General features: G+C 40.6%; 1 protein-coding gene across 1 annotated transcript; it reads right to left on the bottom strand.

Annotated features, from left to right (window-relative positions):
* Nucleotides 1–4,033: 4,033 nt before the first annotated feature.
* On the bottom strand, nt 4,034–17,325 carry LOC135716826 (dihydrolipoyl dehydrogenase, mitochondrial-like). The gene is made up of 4 exons (XM_065239027.1): nt 17,082–17,325; nt 16,699–16,854; nt 4,671–5,843; nt 4,034–4,605 (listed from the first exon to the last, which is right to left on the bottom strand). The coding sequence occupies exons 1-4, from the start codon at nt 17,121–17,123 to the stop codon at nt 4,450–4,452; spliced, it is 1,527 nt and encodes a 508-aa protein (XP_065095099.1). The 5' UTR covers nt 17,124–17,325; the 3' UTR covers nt 4,034–4,449.

Raw genomic sequence — 17,325 nt, 5'->3', positions numbered from 1 at the left:
TTGGCTCCTCGGTTGGCTCAACTATATTTTTCAGTAGATGAACAAACGTCACAACTATGCTTTAGTTGATTCAAGAAAACTATTGTTAGGAAAGCAAAATTTTACAATGTTTATTAAACGAACTGCTCTTCATTATCGACATATTAAGGAAGTTTGTTTTGCTTCTTTATCGATCGCACACAACTGCAAAATCATAAAAAAGTTAACAAGAACATTCAGCTTTGATTTGAACCGTGTTCATCTGCGTGAGAGCCAGCTATCTTATCGCCTGCTCTACGCATCACAAGTTAAAAGTATGTGGATTTATGATGATCACTTGAAACCAAATTATATAAATAAATTACATTTAACGGTTGTTATAATTGATCAAAGCTATAGTTGAATTGAGTATAAGACGAACAGTTGAATCTATTAGGTAGATATGATTGAGTTGACGGTCAAATTAATGTTGGAATAACTATAGGTTTCTTTCAAACAACAATATTTTTCCATGTGAAAGTAACTATTAGGATTGTTATCTTAACTTAACGAATTTGTTCTCCGTGATTGGTCCCAAGCAAACGATTAACGTACCCCATTCTAGTCAAAATTCTAGTACTACGCAATGTTTGTTTTGATTCGTTATGAAAGTTTTACAGATAAAATGAGGGGTTAGTGGATTTTCCTATGTTTCGAGGAGTGAATCGATTAGCTTGAGACCGAAGAGAGTACCAGAGCTGAGCCAGAAAGTTGAGCACGTTATTTCGGGACCTCCTGGTCTTAGGTAGAGTCGGTGTATAATGAGTCACGCCAAGAGAAAAGCAGTTGAACTCGCATCACGGTTTTCGAAAGATTCCCTTTCTTTTAACTTGGCAACAGAGGACTTCTGCATCAACTTCAAATGACTTTTAGCGAGGAAAAAAATAACGGCTGTAGTATATCATTATATCAGTGATTTTGTGGAATTATCTTAAGGAAAAATAGTAGAAATTGTCATTACTGATCATTACAAAACGTATCGCATGACAAATGTAATGCTCACTGCGTGTATATGATGATTTCTTCGGTTATATTTAATTGCAATACCTTTTGTGGACCTTTCATAGCATTGTAATGCTTGTTTACTTTGCAGGATAGGTAGCCGGTTTGACAGTTCAATAGGTAGACTTGGCTTCACTCTTGGTGTGACTCATTATACACCGACTCTAGTCTGAGGCTGTGTTCCATTTGGTGAATTTTTCACTTAAATTTGATACTTCGAAAATAAATTAAGATGTTCGAAAAATCCCTCTGTTGTTGATCTTCCTATTTTCGAGAAGGTGTCAATTTTGACAAACACCTTCTCGAAAATAGGTCGACCATGGTCTGTAAGAAATAAGTCTGGTACAATAGCAAGTTTATTTGAAAATTTTCCATCTGTCAAATATAAGTGAAAATTCACCAGCCTAAAAAAGGGGAATTTTTTTTCTAAGATTATTATTTTCTTATTTTCCAGCGAGAGTATCCTCAATCATAACAAAATGTCGCACAATCGGAAGGATATATGTTTTGGGTCGGAATCGGCCTGCTTACGTATTAACCCTAGATGGCAATAGGATACGGATTGAAAACAAATTGTATAAACAAGGATGATTGCAGAATCCAGCTCCAATTGCAGCATTGATGTACGGTGACAACGACAACCCGGTACAGAACGATCCCGCCATTCTGCAGATACAACTGTAACCGCAGCAGTTTCTCCAGCAGAACCACTCCATTCTATGGACTGAACGATCTCGGAGATTCGATTGACTGTGGCTGGTGGCATCAGTGGATCTTGTATTAGCAACATGAAGAAGGATGCTGCTAACATAATTATGAAGGTAACCACACCAGAGGTAACGGAGCCCTCGACGAAGCCAGTCTAAATCGCGGTATTTATAGACGCGATCGGAACCGCCAACAGGGGATACGTAAAATTCCGGCAAAACCAAGGAAGGATGAAAGTTATGACGAAACAACAAGCAAATACAAAGAGAAGGTAGTAATCAAACATTGGCAACCGGTATCTAGATCCTGGACCAGGATTTGCATGCTGCTGGAAATTATTTCATGAACGATGAGGATAAACAGATTAAAAGTAAAAAGTTGAGAGCCATAGAAAAAGAAGAGCTCGTTTAACCATCCATGAGAACTTGGCAATATTAACAACTGCAGGGTTGCCAAACTCATGGGATACTGAGATCGACAACTTGATTGCCACACTTCGGCACACTCGGCCCAACGCTTGCCTCAGCTTTCGGCACAGATAAAGTTCTCGGTACAGATTGAGGTGTGCAGAGTTGAATACCCCTTGGTCCTGCCCGTGTTTTTTTAGTCAGAGGAGAGGAGTGACGGGCAAGCGTCTAGAATAATTTTATAAAAAAGAAGCTTGCCCGTCACTCCTCTCATCTGACTAAAAAAACACGGACAGCACAATAAAACGGCTAACTGAAAGGGGGCTTTGACTTTTTAAACAGCAACTGTCAAAATAAGTTGCCGACTGACCAATAGAGATTGCTAAAGTATGATTGTGTCAGTGATTTGTTTTCATCGGGAAAATTTTCCGCTATGAAGTTTTTTTTCCAGATGAAAACATTTTGCGTAAACGTATACGTAACGTAGTGTGCGTACGATAAATTGTTGTTGTTGGTAGTGGTTTACATTTGGCTACGGTAAGTTGGAATTTTTAAAATTTTCAAATGGTCGCTTTCAGTTAGCGAAGGTTTAGTGTACTTTGAAATGCTTTAATTCAGTACTTCTGCTTGCATTTTAACTCCGATGCACCGGTCCTGGGTATTAACTGGGTATCGCGTAGACGTAAAATTCGTATTCCAGATGAACCATCGAAGTTACGCAAACCCACCCTAAACATCTCAACGATCCCAGAAGTTTATTCGATATGCATTAGACTGATGCAAAAATTTGACTTTTTCGCTCCACATGGTTTCAAATCTGGTCCTGATTAGTCTCACAAAGTTACAACTTATTTGGTTAGAAACATACTTCGCACAAGCCATTTGAAGTTTACATGTAAATTACTATGGGAAATCTCAACTTTTTGATCATTGCCTTCTAGTCTTTTTCCATATTGAGCTGCGAAACAGTTTGATAGCCATTCTTATAGAAAATTTTACAGCTAGAACTTTGCTGAAGATCGTTTCTATGTAAAACGATTAATTATTTAAGAGATTGGTAAACTTATGACATGATCAAGCAGCTGCTCTGTAGGCAACACTGTATTTTGCAGTGTGACATAGTATAGCCATGATTTTTATGTCCTATTCAACGCCCCAGAAACACCAATGTTACCTGCTGAGCAGTTGATTAAGCATGATCATAAGACATCAGTGCATTAAACCATTGCTAACTTTCATTCCTTGCATTTCAGGCATAACATTTGATAACGGCACAAAAGCATTTGTAAACAAACTTTCTAAGGCCCTTTGCACGCGAACAAAGTACATCAACGCAAACCAACAACATCATCGGATAGGGGCAACTATCACCTTTCCGAAAGTGGTATTGGTTTGCGTGGGCGAACTTTGGTTCACGTGTAAAGGGCCTTAGAAAGTTTGTTTACAAATGCTTTTGTGCCGTTAACAAATGTTATGCCTGATTTAATTTAATTTAATTGGTCTTCAGCAAAGTTGTAGCTGGGAAAATTTCCTACAAGTAAAGTTGAAAGCTTTTGAAGCAGACCGATATGGTGAATTATTAGATAGATATGAACAAAAATCTTGCTTTTACCATAGTAATTCCCATACAAACTTCAAATGCGTTGTGCCATCTCAGTTTCTCACCAAATTGGTTCAAATTTTGAGAGGTTAGTCAGGACCCAATTTGGAATCGTTTAAGTATTGTGGAGCGAAAATTTCAAATTTTGCATCACTCGAATATGCATGTTCTAAATGTCATCGAGGACTCGTCTAAAAATATCCAGATCCGTATTGAATATACCTTAAAATACACCCCCCCCCCCCCCTCCCCCCTCACGGAAGGGCCATTTCTTTCATAATCAGAATCAACCTAGTCGAATTTTTATATTGTTTCTAAAACAATAATTTAATAGATCTCATAAGTTTAAGCTGTTGCATATTACAAAATTGCAAGGAATCACCTGTTGTTTCGATTCCGCAAACAAACGGGCTGGTGGTCGAATACGATCGATCGAGATGTTACAGTAGATGTAGCGGATTTCGGTGAACTGCAGCACTTCACTCTCCACTGGGTGATAAGGGTGACACTAACTTGTTCTTTGCTGCTGCACTAACGACGAGCTAAACACTGTTGCTAGTTTAAATGATATTCTTTTCCCATTTATTTTAAAATCGTTCTCTTGATTTCCATCGAGCGGAAGATTGCCGTCGAAAAAAATCTCCCGCCTCACTCGCTCGCTCTTATCCATGTAGGTTATCGTTTTTTTAGGTAATGGTATTTTACAAACTTAGTTTAGAAGTTGATCGGCTTGCCGAAGCTGGCAGCCGTGTGGGCCTCTCGTAGCGCTTCCGCACAGGTTGGATGGGCATGGCAGACACGGGCAACATCCTCTGCCGACGCACCGTACTCCATGGCGAGAACAGACTCGTTGATCAGCTCTCCAGCGGCCTACGAAAAATAAAGGGGCATTAAAATCACACCTTTTTCAATATAGGAATGTTTCCAATACTCACAGGTCCAATGATGTGCACGCCGAGCACGCGATCAGTTTGCTTATCGGCCAGCACCTTAACGAAGCCATCGGTTTCGTTGTTGGTCTTGGCGCGGGAGTTGGCCATGAAGGGGAATTTACCGACGTTGTAGGCGACACCTTCGTTCTTCAGTTCCTCCTCGTTCTTACCGACCCATGCAACTTCCGGGTGAGTGTACACCACACTTGGAACGCAGTTATAATCGATGTGGACATGTCCTCCCTGCATACCTTCCACGCACACGATTCCCTCGTCCTCGGCCTTGTGGGCCAACATGGGACCGTGGATGCAATCTCCGATAGCGTAGATGCTGGGCACAATAGTCTGGAAAGCGCTGTTTACTGGGACACGGCCTCGGTCATCCTTGACGATGCTAACATTCTCCAGACCGAGACCTTCGGTGTATGGGCGACGTCCAACGGAAACCAGCAGGACATCGAATTCCAGATCTTGCTTGCTACCATCCTTGACGTTCTCAACGCTTACGGTGACTCCGCCGCCTGTTTTGGAGGCAGTCATCACCTTCGTGCCCAGCAAGAATTTGAAGCCCTGCTTAACGAGTATCTTCTGGAAAGACTTGGAAACTTCCAGATCGATACCGGCTCCGCCGATAGTGGGCAAAAATTCGATAGCCGTAACTTCGGATCCCAAACGACTCCACACTGATCCCAACTCCAAACCGATGACACCAGCTCCGATCAGACCCAATCGCTTGGGGACTTCCTTCAGCTTCAATGCTCCCGTCGACGAAACAATCGTCTCCTCATCGATTTCGATACCCGGGAACGGGGTGACCTCCGAACCGGTGGCGATCATGATGTGCTTCGCGTTGACAACCTCTTCGCTGCCGTCAGCCTTCTTGGCAACGACCGTGTTCGGTCCGGTGATGGTGCCGAATCCGTTGATGTGGGTAATCTGGTTCTTCTTGAACAGCTGAGCGATACCTCCGGTCAGCGATTTGACGGCTTTGTTCTTCTGGTCCATCAGGACGCCCAAGTCCAAGCGGACGTTGTCGACAAGGATGCCACGGGAGTTCAGGTCGCCCGAGTGGGCCATGTGGTAGTAGTGTGAGTTGTTCAGCAGGGCCTTCGATGGGATGCAACCGACGTTCAGGCAGGTACCGCCGAGGGTGTCGTTCTTCTCGATGCAGACGGTCTGGAGATAGATGGGGAAACAAGTGAGATGAAAATGTGTGCGCACAAAAGCTCTGTGTAACTTAGTTTTTTTTATGATAATTGAGTAATATTTTCGTGAGAGAAAAAGAGATAACAATACAATTTTACTCAGTCACTGAGTTAGATTGAACGGTAGCACGGTAAAATCCGATTAAGGTTCAATTTACTTTGATGTTTTTTTGAAAAATTCAAGAGCAGTTTTTTTCGACGCATTAGTTCAGATTGCTAAATGCTCGCACTATTCGATTCCGTTTGCTATTCTACACAAAATGACGCAAGCTTTTAGAAATCGGAAATAATACGTCGAAAAAAACTGCTTTTGAATTTTTCGAAAATGCATCAAAGTAAATTGAACCTTAAGTGTTATACTGTCTGAACAAGTTTTTAGAGTTTTTAAGTCAACACAAAAACACAACACAACACACCGACGCTAGTAATTTAATTTCAAATTTTCCAAAACTCTTTAAATCGCTCAGAACTTCCACGAACTTGACAGGAGCTCACTGAACACTACGGGAAGTTGATTGCGATTGTCTGAAGCTCGTTGGACACCTACTATGTTCCATGAACCCCTCCGAAATCTTCTGAACAGCTCTGGTCTGTTAGTCAAGCTTATGATCCATGAAGTCTCCTGATCAAACCATTCAAAAGTTTTCCAAGCTTCACCGCTTCTTCATTCTGATCATCTCAGAAGTTCTATGTGATGTTAAGATAAGCGCTGAGCGCGTTTCGATATTTTCTCGAGCTTCCTGGACATATAGTATCATTGTGCTTGCCATACAATATACAATTCCATGCATTGGTTTGCAAAGAAAACTCTCAATTAATAACTGTGGAGCTGTATCTATAGCACTAAGTTGCGAGCTGGTAAAACACTCACAACAGAAAACTAGAAAGCCTAAAGAAGCAGAAGACCTAAAAGTTTCAGGAATTGAATAGGAATTCAGATAACTTCATAAAAATTAAAGAAATTTTTTAGAAGTGCAGCAAATTTAGCAGAAGTTCAGCTTTCTTCATGGAAGCTCAGCGAATTGTGTGGAAATGCAGCGCAATTCATAGAACTTCCTAAATGTTGTAAAGATTGAAAACGAAAAAGTCCGGACGGATTAAAAACGCTACCATTAAGGCATTTCTTAAGTATTTTTTTTTAATTTCACTGAATCAAGCTAAAAGTGTATAGAATTACAGTAGGCATAGGCATTGGTTGTCAGGAGAGATTCATTTGTTTACATTATGGCTTCACCGGAGCACCGAAGTTTTCGATCAAATTTCTGGGCAGAAATACCTCGGTTGACCGGAAGAGTTCTCCGGAAGAATTTAAAATTAAAAAGAAGTCGAAATTCCCCAAAAAGTTTCTTGTCTAACAAGCAATCTGCAGTTGTGGGCTGAAAAGCGAAATTTTCGTTACTTCTGAGAATGAATAAGCAAAAGGTAAAAGGAGTGCCTACGGAAGAGACTACTGCCTTTTCTGGAGCAACATGAGGTAGATTGCTATTCTAGCCGGACTTGGCAAGCTGCCACGACTCAAATTCCACCAGAAACTGGTACAGCGCAAATGGCGTCACAGTTGTTCCCAAGGAGATGAATCCGGCCAATACTCCGGAAATAAGGCCAATTGAGGTTAATGGGAAGCACATACTGAAGTAAGAAGGTGGAACTGCAATTGACATGAAGAATTTAAAGCGGAAATGGAGTTCGGCATCCAAACAAGTATTAGCAGGGTTCGAGAAAAAGATGATAGGCCGTGTACGAAGAAAAGTTTGAGCAATGACATATGGTAAGAAGGAAGAGTGAAACAATGGTCTTACAATAAGCATAATACCTACTAATGTATAGCTGTAACATTGAACTATGAAAAATAAAACGCATTATTAAACCCCAACAATATTTTCGTGTACGGATTTTTTCGTGTTCAACCTTTAGAAGTCAAGCAAACTTTGAAGAAGTTCAGTGAATTTTGTAAAACTTCATCGACCTTTGTAGAAATTTAGCTAGCTTTAGAGAAATCCAGTGAATTTTGTAGTAATTCAGGGAACTTCGTTGAAATACTAGAATTTTTCTTTATCTTTCAGCTCCAGGAACTTTGTGCGGAAAATTCAGGAAACTTCGTAAAAGTGGGAACATTGTATAAGTTTGATGAACTATGTAGAAGTTAAGGGAACAAAACTTAAATTTAAGGATCCTCATAAAAACTCGAGGACTTACTTTTAATTTCAACGCACTTTATTGAAGTTAAATGAATATTAAATAGTTCAGGGAATGTCGTACAAGTTCATAGAACTTCGTTGAACTTCTGGGCATTTCGAGAAAATCAACGAGAATCTTAGAACTTCGTATCAGTTTGGAGAGCTTCATAGCTGTTTGTTAAAGATTTTACTTCACAAAAACTTCAATAAACTTACTTCGGTCAATTTCAAGGAACTTCCCAAGGGGTGCGAAAGCTTTACTGCTGAGCTGCTTTTTTTGAAGCGAGTAACTCACGAGTAACTCAGGCTCTGAACCATTTGGTGGATTATTTTAACTTTTGGTTAAAATTTGACAGATGAAAAGTTATTGATTAACCCTGCTATCCGAGCATGGTTATTTCTGACAGACAAGAAGTTAAATTTTGACAACCGTGGCTCGAAAACCGGTCGATAGACAGCACGGGGATTTTCGAACATAGAAAATAACTTTCGAAATGTCACTTTTAACCACGAGTTAAATTTAACTCGGCAAATGGTTCACAGCCTCAATGTACCTCAAAATTCAATCGACGTTCATCGAATTTCTCTCTCTGCTTACTCCGTTTACTCTCTTTGAAAAGATTTATCTCATATTAGACGCCAGTTTTGTTTGTAAACATAGGCTGTGAACCATTTGCCGAGTTAAATTTAACTCGTGGTGAAAAGTGACATTTCGAAAGTTATTTTCTATGTTCGAAAATCCCTGTGCTGTCGATCGACCGGTTTTCGAGAAGAACTTAGCCAAGGTTGTCAAAATTTAACTTCTTGTCTGTCAGAAGTAACCAAGCTCGGATAGCAGGGTTAATCGATAACTTTCCATCTGTCAAATTTTAACCAAAAGTTAAAATAATCCATCAAATGGCTCAGAGCCATAGTAAGATTGTTCAGATCTGCTATTCAAACATTGTGAATTCCAGTACCACTTGGATCAAAAGGAATTTATCCGGAAAACGGCTTGAACTATGCTAAGGAAGATTCCAAATGGGGCCTCCGTCACCAGCTGCTGTAACTGTTTTGGAAGTGATTTTTATTCGTACTCTTCCGTCTCGAAAAGATGGATGTGAATTAACTGAAGGTAGGTGGAAACAGGCTACTTAAGCTGAACATTGCATTAGGTCCTAAGTAACATTGATCGATTCTCTTCGTCGACTTTATCTTTCGTTAATAACTTGAGCACAGAACCGTTTCTTGATGTGTTTGTCATATTAGATGCTAGCTTCTTTTATCGATCTGTGGGCTGAAAATACCTGGGATTGTCTTTACATGACCGTGTGGATGCAAAGAGAAAGTCGACGAAGAGAATCTGTCAATGTTACTTAGGACTTAATGCAATGTTCAGCTTGACAGCTCATAAAATAACCACAGGAATCGTTTTCAGATGTCCACCGAGGAGAACGTGAAATCACCGGTATAGAAGCCAGAGTATCCAGAGCAGGCGCCACTGCCGAAGCCTGGGAGTACGATCATTGATCGTCGTCCGAACTTCAATCCCATCATTGATCTACTGGAGGAAATCGAATCCTGCATATGGTTCAGAAAGAGTGGAAGGAAAGAGGCCATCCCAACTAACAATTTTAGCTGCAGATTAGCTTATACAGCCAAAAAATGGCTTATACGGCTAATATTTGCCTGTATAAGCTAGTCTGCAGCTAAAATTGTTTGTTGGGATGGCGATCTGAAGATTTTCAATAGGTAATCTGATCTGACCAAGTACAGGATCATCGCTATGGACTTTGCTGACGAGAAACCGAAGAAAGAAACATTCTCCGGATATAATAGGGGAAATGACGGCTTCGGCATGACAGACTATTTTCGGCAACCCAAACTTAAACACTATTTTCATTGGATTTTCTTACGAAAACACTTCGCTGAATGCATGCAAACGATTCTTTATGCTTTCAGCTTCAATTTGACTATATTTTTACCACTGAGAAAAAGCAATCTAGCAAGGTTTTCTTGAAATGAAACACACGCACTACAAATTGTAGCTGATTTCGAGTTGCAGATAATAGAACAGCAGATTTACATGCAGTTCAAATGGAACGGTTGCCGAAGAAAAACTGGTTGCCGACAATACTCGCTCTCACTAGAGAAGATTGGAGCTTTGTAAAAGCGTTTCAAAACAGTTTTTGACAATTCTTTCGACTGAAATTGTTAGAGCAGCTGGCAGCAAAAGATTGTAAACAAACCAATACTGCATATGTGTGCGTTCCTTAGAGAAAAAGGCTATAGAAAGAAGGTCGCTGCTTAGGTTGCCGAGAATACGTAAATTCCCCTACATAATTAAACTAGCGAAAAAAATGTTTTTTTCTTTTTTTTCTGAAAGAAATATTCACGCACACGGCGAATGAGAACGACTCAAATTTGAGTTTAGTTCACTCATAATCGCCAAAAGTGCAGGAACTCAGCGATGAGTAAATTTGCCTCATGTTTTCCCAGGTTTTTCCAGGGAAAAATTCCCGAATTTGAGAAAAGTAAAGATTGGATTCACTCACTCTATTGATACTACTCCGAGACTGAATAAAATTTTCGTCAATTTCCTCATTTTCCGGTAGATTTTTTAGGTTTACCACAGGAAACCATGAGACAAATTTTACTCATCGCTGAGTTCCTGCACTTTTGGCGATTATGAGTGAACTAAACTCAAATTTGAGTCGTTCTCATTCGCCGTGCAGAAATATAGACTTCCGTCAACAAGCCGCAGAAGAATCTTGGTGGTGTATCGCACCTTACCACGATTACCCAGAGCCAGAAGGAACATCTGTAGCACCAGAAGTGGGATGGTGCCCGCTGGCAGCAGAACATCGCCGTAGTAATCCAGAGCAACCCTGGCAGGTTGTCAAGCAATGGTAACGGGATCGCTTCGACTAGTATCAGATGACGGATCGGAAGTATTTGGTCCGGTGGAAAACATCCATCCAAATTAACTTTCATTTATTTAAGATAATCATAGGTCAAAATTGTCCAATGTACAGTTTGAAATGATGGGTGCATGTTTGTTACTTCGGTCATTCGGCCTGATTGGTGCTCATTTTCTAAAGGCGGGGCCAATCTAAAGTTACGTACTCTACTCTGAAATCTGTGAAACGGAATCTAGTATCATGTAGACAAAACGTCCAATGTAACACTCATTGATTATGTCATTTAGAAACATCGTCCGATGTACAACTTGACTAGTTAAAACGTCCTATGAGCAAGGGGTAAGTCACTCAGCACATTGTGCCGTAATTAGATTCGGCACATCTTGGGCACATCCATCGGCACAATCTCGTAGGCAGTGGATTGTTGTAAATAGAATGGGAGCACTGCTGGGCAACTGTCATTGAAGTTGTTAACAAAATTACGTGCTGTTTGGTTGTATATTCAGGAACATCTTCTAATTGAATATACCAGAGGAAGTCAGATCAGCAGTTCACTTATAGGTCTAAATACGAAATGTAGGTTCTAGAGTGGGCTCAAGAGAAAGAGGCAGTTATTCAGACCCCTTGAGCACCCTTAATTCAAATAATACTACAACCCACACAAAACAATCTACAGAAGTCATATTCATCATCCTCTATATTTGGTCTCCAACAATGTTCCCCACCGGTTTCAACTCTTTCCGGCTGCTGGTAGACCGTTGCTTTTCACATCACGAAAGGCTAGGTTTCTAGTTTGCCTAGGTGGGCATTATAAAACCCTAATATCCAGGACTTTTATTATCCTATGAACACACCCGCCACTTCTCGCGTCATCCTCAATTGACTGGCAAACGAATAGTATGACTTTGAACAGTACGAATAGTTGAGTACTCTCCGATGTTATTTTCTTTTTTAGACATTGCATTCCTCCTTGGTTGCCACTAGACCGATTTATCCTTGCGATTTCAAATCAAAATAAAGGGTGATACGGTCAAAATTTGGTCAAGGGAAAACGCGTGTAAATCGGTGGAATCGTTTATTTAAAAAATCAAATTAAATTTCTTTTTCAAGTTCAATTAGTATAAAATTCAGGAAAAATATTCAGTTAGGCTTCCGCTTTTCCAAATCCGAATTGCCGGGCCTTACGCTTGACCCCTGCCATCAGATTTTGTACAGCCACCTTGTCCACCTTCTTCGCCGCAGAAAGCCAGTTTGCCTTGAACTGCTGCTCGCCCTTAGCAGTTTTTTTGGTCTTCTTTAGGTTTCGCTTGACAATAACCCAGTATTTCTCAATTGGGCGGAGCTCTGGCGTGTTGGGAGGGTTCTTGTCCTTGGGAACCACCTGCACGTTGTTGGCGGCGTACCACTCCATGGCCTTTTTACCGTAATGGCAAGATGCCAAATCCGGCCAAAACAGTACGGAACAACCGTGTTTCTTCAGGAAAGGCAGCAGACGTTTATTCAAACACTCTTTCACGTAAATTTCTTGGTTTACAGTCCCGGAAGCTATGAAAATGCTGCTTTTCAAGCCACAGGTACAGATGGCTTGCCAAACCAGATATTTCTTTGCGAACTTTGACAGTTTCATGTGCTTGAAAACATCTGCTACCTTTCCCCTTCCTTTTGCCGTATAAAACTCCTGTCCCGGAAGCTGCTTGTAGTCGGCTTTGACGTAGGTTTCGTCGTCCATTACCACGCAGTCAAACTTCGTCAGCATCGTCGTGTACAGCCTCCGGGATCGCGCTTTGGCCGTCGTATTTTGTTTATCATCGCGATTTGGAGTCACTACCTTCTTGTAAGTCGATAGTCCGGCTCGTTTTTTGGCTCGATGCACGGTTGTAGACGATACACCCAGCTTATTTGCGGCATCTCGGAGAGAGAGGTTAGGGTTTCGCTTGAAACTACCGGCAACTCTCTTTGTCGTCTCAGCGGCTTCCGGTTTTCGATTTCCCCCCGATCCAGACTTCCTGGCTGTCGACAAACGTTCCCCAAACACTTTAATTACATTTGTAACGGTTGATTTGGCAACTTTTAGCGATTTTGCCAACTTTGCGTGCGAGTAGCTCGGATTTTCGCGATGCGCGAGCAAAATTTTGATACGCTGCTCTTCTTGCTTGGACGGCATTTTGACAACTGAAGAGTGAATTCCAAAATCAAAATAGGAGCAACATTCTACACACACACACCTTCAAAATGAGGGGTGTTCAGGTTTTTTAAATGCAAAATTGAAAGAAATACGTCAAGTTGATATTGACCAAATTTTGACCGTATCACCCTTTATTCAAGTTGTCAGAAATACCGGGTTGCCGGGTTGGTTGTTTTACAAACAATCGCAGCTTGCTCTATGACCGGCACAATCGACACACTGATAAAAAAGATGACCCAAGATTGGTGTGCGGAGTGACCTACCCCTTGGCTATGATGTTTTTTTTTTCTATATTGTAGCATAAAATTCAAGGTAAAATTGTAATTTTACCGTTTTTACTGAACTTTCAATGTTATTATTCACTGACTACATTAAAAATAGTATTGCTCTAAACAATTAAAATAATAATCTGTCGAACTTCAACTTTCTCAAAATGGTGTATATTTTTACATTGGTCTATTTGAAAAGTGAAGCGAGACTTCTTCTATTTCTCTTATCTCAAATCTCGATGAACATTTCAAATGGTCCTATCTGCTTTGATCGATTCTCTTCATCGACTTTCTCTTTCATCAATAACTCAGCTGCAAAACCTTTCCCAGTTGTATTTGACGTTTTGGACGCTAGATAAGAACCTCCTTTATCAAACTATGTGGTAGAATTAACGCGAAATCTGTTTGCATAGCAGTGGTTATGAAAAGAGAAAGTCGATGAAGAGAATCGATCAAAGCAGATAGGACCATTTGAAATGTTCATCGAGAAATCGTTTATTTTGCTGTGCTGGGCTCGCTGTAACGGTATAACTAAAGAGCCTGAATTTATAAAGAGACGATATGTCAAAATTGAAACAATAGACTGTCTGTCAAAGTTAAAGAGCCTAAATTTATAAAGAGGCGACATGTCAAAATTGGAACAATGGATTGTATGTCAAAATCATAGGAAAAGTCATTCCAATCGAGCAGAAGATCTGTCAAATGGATAATATGTCATTTCTTTATAATTTCAGGCTCTTTAGTCAAAGTCATAGGAAAAGTCATTCCAATCGAGCAGAAGACCTGTCAAATGTATAAGATGTCGCCTCTTTATAAATTCAGGCTCTTTAGGTATAACATGTTGCTTACGCGCCTTCCACTGGGCTGATTTTATGAGACGTTTCTGATCAGCTGAATTTTCAATTTATGAATGAACTTTGACAGGAGGCAGTAGCCTAGTCGTTATCAGAAACAACATTAATATCAAACTCTGTCAGGCAGGCTCCTGTTATTAAAATAGACTCTGGAGTTACGTGATGAACTAACCTACGACTAAAAATAACGATAATAAAGAAAAAATGGACTATGTGATGTGTTATCAACGTTCTCCTGTTGTATAAATGATTGACGGAGTGTGACGTTAAACTCCGTCATACATTTAAACAACAGGCGAACAAAAGAGCCGACAAATTCATATCACCTCACCTGTTTACATCACATTGGGCTCAAAAGCTCAGATGCTGCACTCCTGCTCGAACTCCAGCACCACAATACCGAATATTTTCGGTGTCTAATGGGACATGAAAAAGTCGACAGTGAGCATGCATAATGGCATAAACGCAACGATCGATTTTCTCTTTTGTTAATAACTCGCTAGATTCAACGTTTCTCGGTGCGTTTGCTGTTGCTTTTGGTAGCCAATACAACCTGTTACAACTCTGCATTGAACACATTCTAGAAGATTGTTTCGCTTAGCTGTAGCAATGCAAAGAGGAAATCGATGAAGAGAATCGATCATCGCGTATACGCTCTTATGCATGCTCACTATCGAAGGGTTCTCACCGAATTTAAGTGAGCGATATTTTCATGGTTTGGATGAGAGAAATAATTGTTGAAGAATGAGAGATGAAAATAATATAGTCTATCTTCAGCTCTGTGAAAAGCTGCTCGAGTGATGCGTCACTTATCTTGCAGCTGAGCGAGAATTTCGATCGCTGTAAATAAAGTCCTCTTAGGTATGTTTTCGAATGCTCATGTGATTTGAGTTGTCGCATTAACGGGTTTGACCAAGTCAGAAGCTGCACCCGGAACATGTCCGGGTCTAGCAGATATGATCCTGGACACTCGGTAAGCCTACAGTTGAACCTACTTTCGACTATTGATGTGATTTGAGCTAGCGAATGTTTAGCACGATTCAGATAATCTTTAGTCTAGTTAGAAAGAGAGATACCTCCGGAACACGTTGATCGATTCCAAACATATTCAATAGCGTCTAATGCGATCATAGTACCTTTCATTTGACTGTTGTTGCGTACAATTTGGCTCAATAGTTGCCGAGAAACACACACAGATATGTTCTGATCTGTATGTAAGAAGAGTAAAACTTATGGTGACCACTCCAATTCCGACACCCCTACTTATGGATGGATATGAAAATTGCATCTAAGTTTCACATACCACTAACGATAGCGAAAATTTTAGTACAGTTTTAGTACACTAGTACCAGGAAACCAGCTCGTATGAATTGGCCTGCTTATAAATGTGCTGGTTCATAGTGCTGATTAATCAAAATGGGCGTAATCCGATCAAGTTTGTGCCAGAAATTGATGTTAATTAGTAGAGAAAAACTTCCATTTAATTCCACTACCTTATTTGCTTATCCTTAGCAGATACGCGTATTTCGTATACAATGCGCAGACTTCTTCAGTATCTTGTACTAAAATTCAGTGATGGCCAAAGTGCGGCCCACGGGCCGCACATGGTGCTTGGATCTCTATGATGCAGCAACTTCAGCTTGAATTTCTTTGTTTATTTCGAATGCATGGCCGAAATGTTTAGGAAATACGCAAAATTCAACTTAAAATATAACCATCGAACAAAGATACAGCTATTGAAAAAATGGGCCTGAGCACCACTGTAACTAATTAGTCGAGTATTAGTACAAGACACTGAAGAAATCTGAACATTGTAGAAGAAATACGCGTATCTGTCAAGGATAAGCAAATAAGGTAGTGTACCATAATTGTACTAAAAAGTAGTCAGCATAATGTAAACAGGACGTCAGCATCTACCAGCATGAGCTTTCAGGAGCAACTGAAATTTGTGGAATTTATTTATCAGGCAAAAGCGTGTCTTTGAAATCAACCTGTTCCATGCAGCATGTTGATCAAGTTTAAAATGCAAAACATTTAAAGGCATGAATGTCGACACATTCCATCATTAAAAACAATTATTATTGCATTCTTACGAAAGGAATGATTCAGCCTTGACCTCTTCTGGTAAACAGCCATCGAGTCGGTATTGGGACAATATGTTTCACTTTCGCTAATCTACCCCATAAATATTAGTCGACAGTTAAGTCAATGGAAGACAAACGACTTCACAATGCTGCACTGATAACACAAATCACAAAAACCAAACAAAGTACTTTACCACTGCTCACGAGAGTGGAAGTAAGTGGAAAGCAAAATCTGATTCTGTCGATCGTCGTTCGTTTGATGAATGACGTAAACAAGAGCAATACTCTTACGTAGTTCAACCTTCTCTGGAACATACGATCTCTCCGATGACTGCCCCTTCAACCAACCGCACTTACCTTCATTCCCAGCTGGGCAGCCTTGATGGAGGCGACGTATCCGCCGGGACCGGAACCGATCACCACCAGATCGGCGTCCTGTGTCGTCGAGTAGAATCGACCGTACAGCACTCCCTGAATAGCTCCATGATTGCGCAGGCCAGCGGCGGCATTGCCCTACATCACACATAGAGAGAGAGAGATAAACATCGTTTACATATTATCCGACGTGTCCTTTATTTGTTGCAAAATTCGATACGGTACGCGAAGACCAATCATGCACTCGTTCACAGTAGCTTCTGTTAAAGCTTTTTTGCCTTCATTTTTCCTATCTTGTCTTGTTGCATAATCGATTTTGCTCCCACATCCGATGAAGGCGGGGATCGAAACGGAATGACACTAACCTTGGCAGCCAGATTTACCAAATGCCGAATATTGGACTGCATTTTGTTCTTCTTAGAGCAGGGGGCAGAAGCAGGTAATCCGGTTGATTACAGCAGATTTCGAAGGAACCGGAAGAATCGGACAGCAATCGTAGGGAATGATTTCTCTTCAGAGGCAGAGCACTACCAGCACTTCCAGAAACACACACACCGCGCCTGTCGTCTGTCTGTATTCGCTGATTTTCGGGTCGAAACTCGGACTTTT

Source organism: Ochlerotatus camptorhynchus, unplaced genomic scaffold (assembly GCF_037179485.1).
Source record: "Ochlerotatus camptorhynchus isolate MF236.1 unplaced genomic scaffold, CSIRO-AGI_Acam_v1.1 ptg000005l, whole genome shotgun sequence".
Lineage (NCBI taxonomy): Eukaryota > Metazoa > Arthropoda > Insecta > Diptera > Culicidae > Ochlerotatus > Ochlerotatus camptorhynchus.
Note: the sequence above shows the minus strand (reverse complement) of the source record. Positions and strands in the feature narration are given on the sequence as shown.

What these genes read in the sequence shown, in the direction of transcription:
- LOC135716826 (XM_065239027.1), bottom strand. Translation starts at nt 17,123, where the DNA reads ATGCAGTCCAATATTCGGCATTTGGTAAATCTGGCTGCCAAG. An exon ending in CTGCCCAGCTGGGAATGAAG is followed by an intron (nt 5,844 to 16,698) that starts GTAAGTGCGGTT and finishes ATCTATCTCCAG; the next exon opens with ACCGTCTGCATCGAGAAGAA. An exon ending in GCGTGCACATCATTGGACCT is followed by an intron (nt 4,606 to 4,670) that starts GTGAGTATTGGA and finishes TATTTTTCGTAG; the next exon opens with GCCGCTGGAGAGCTGATCAA.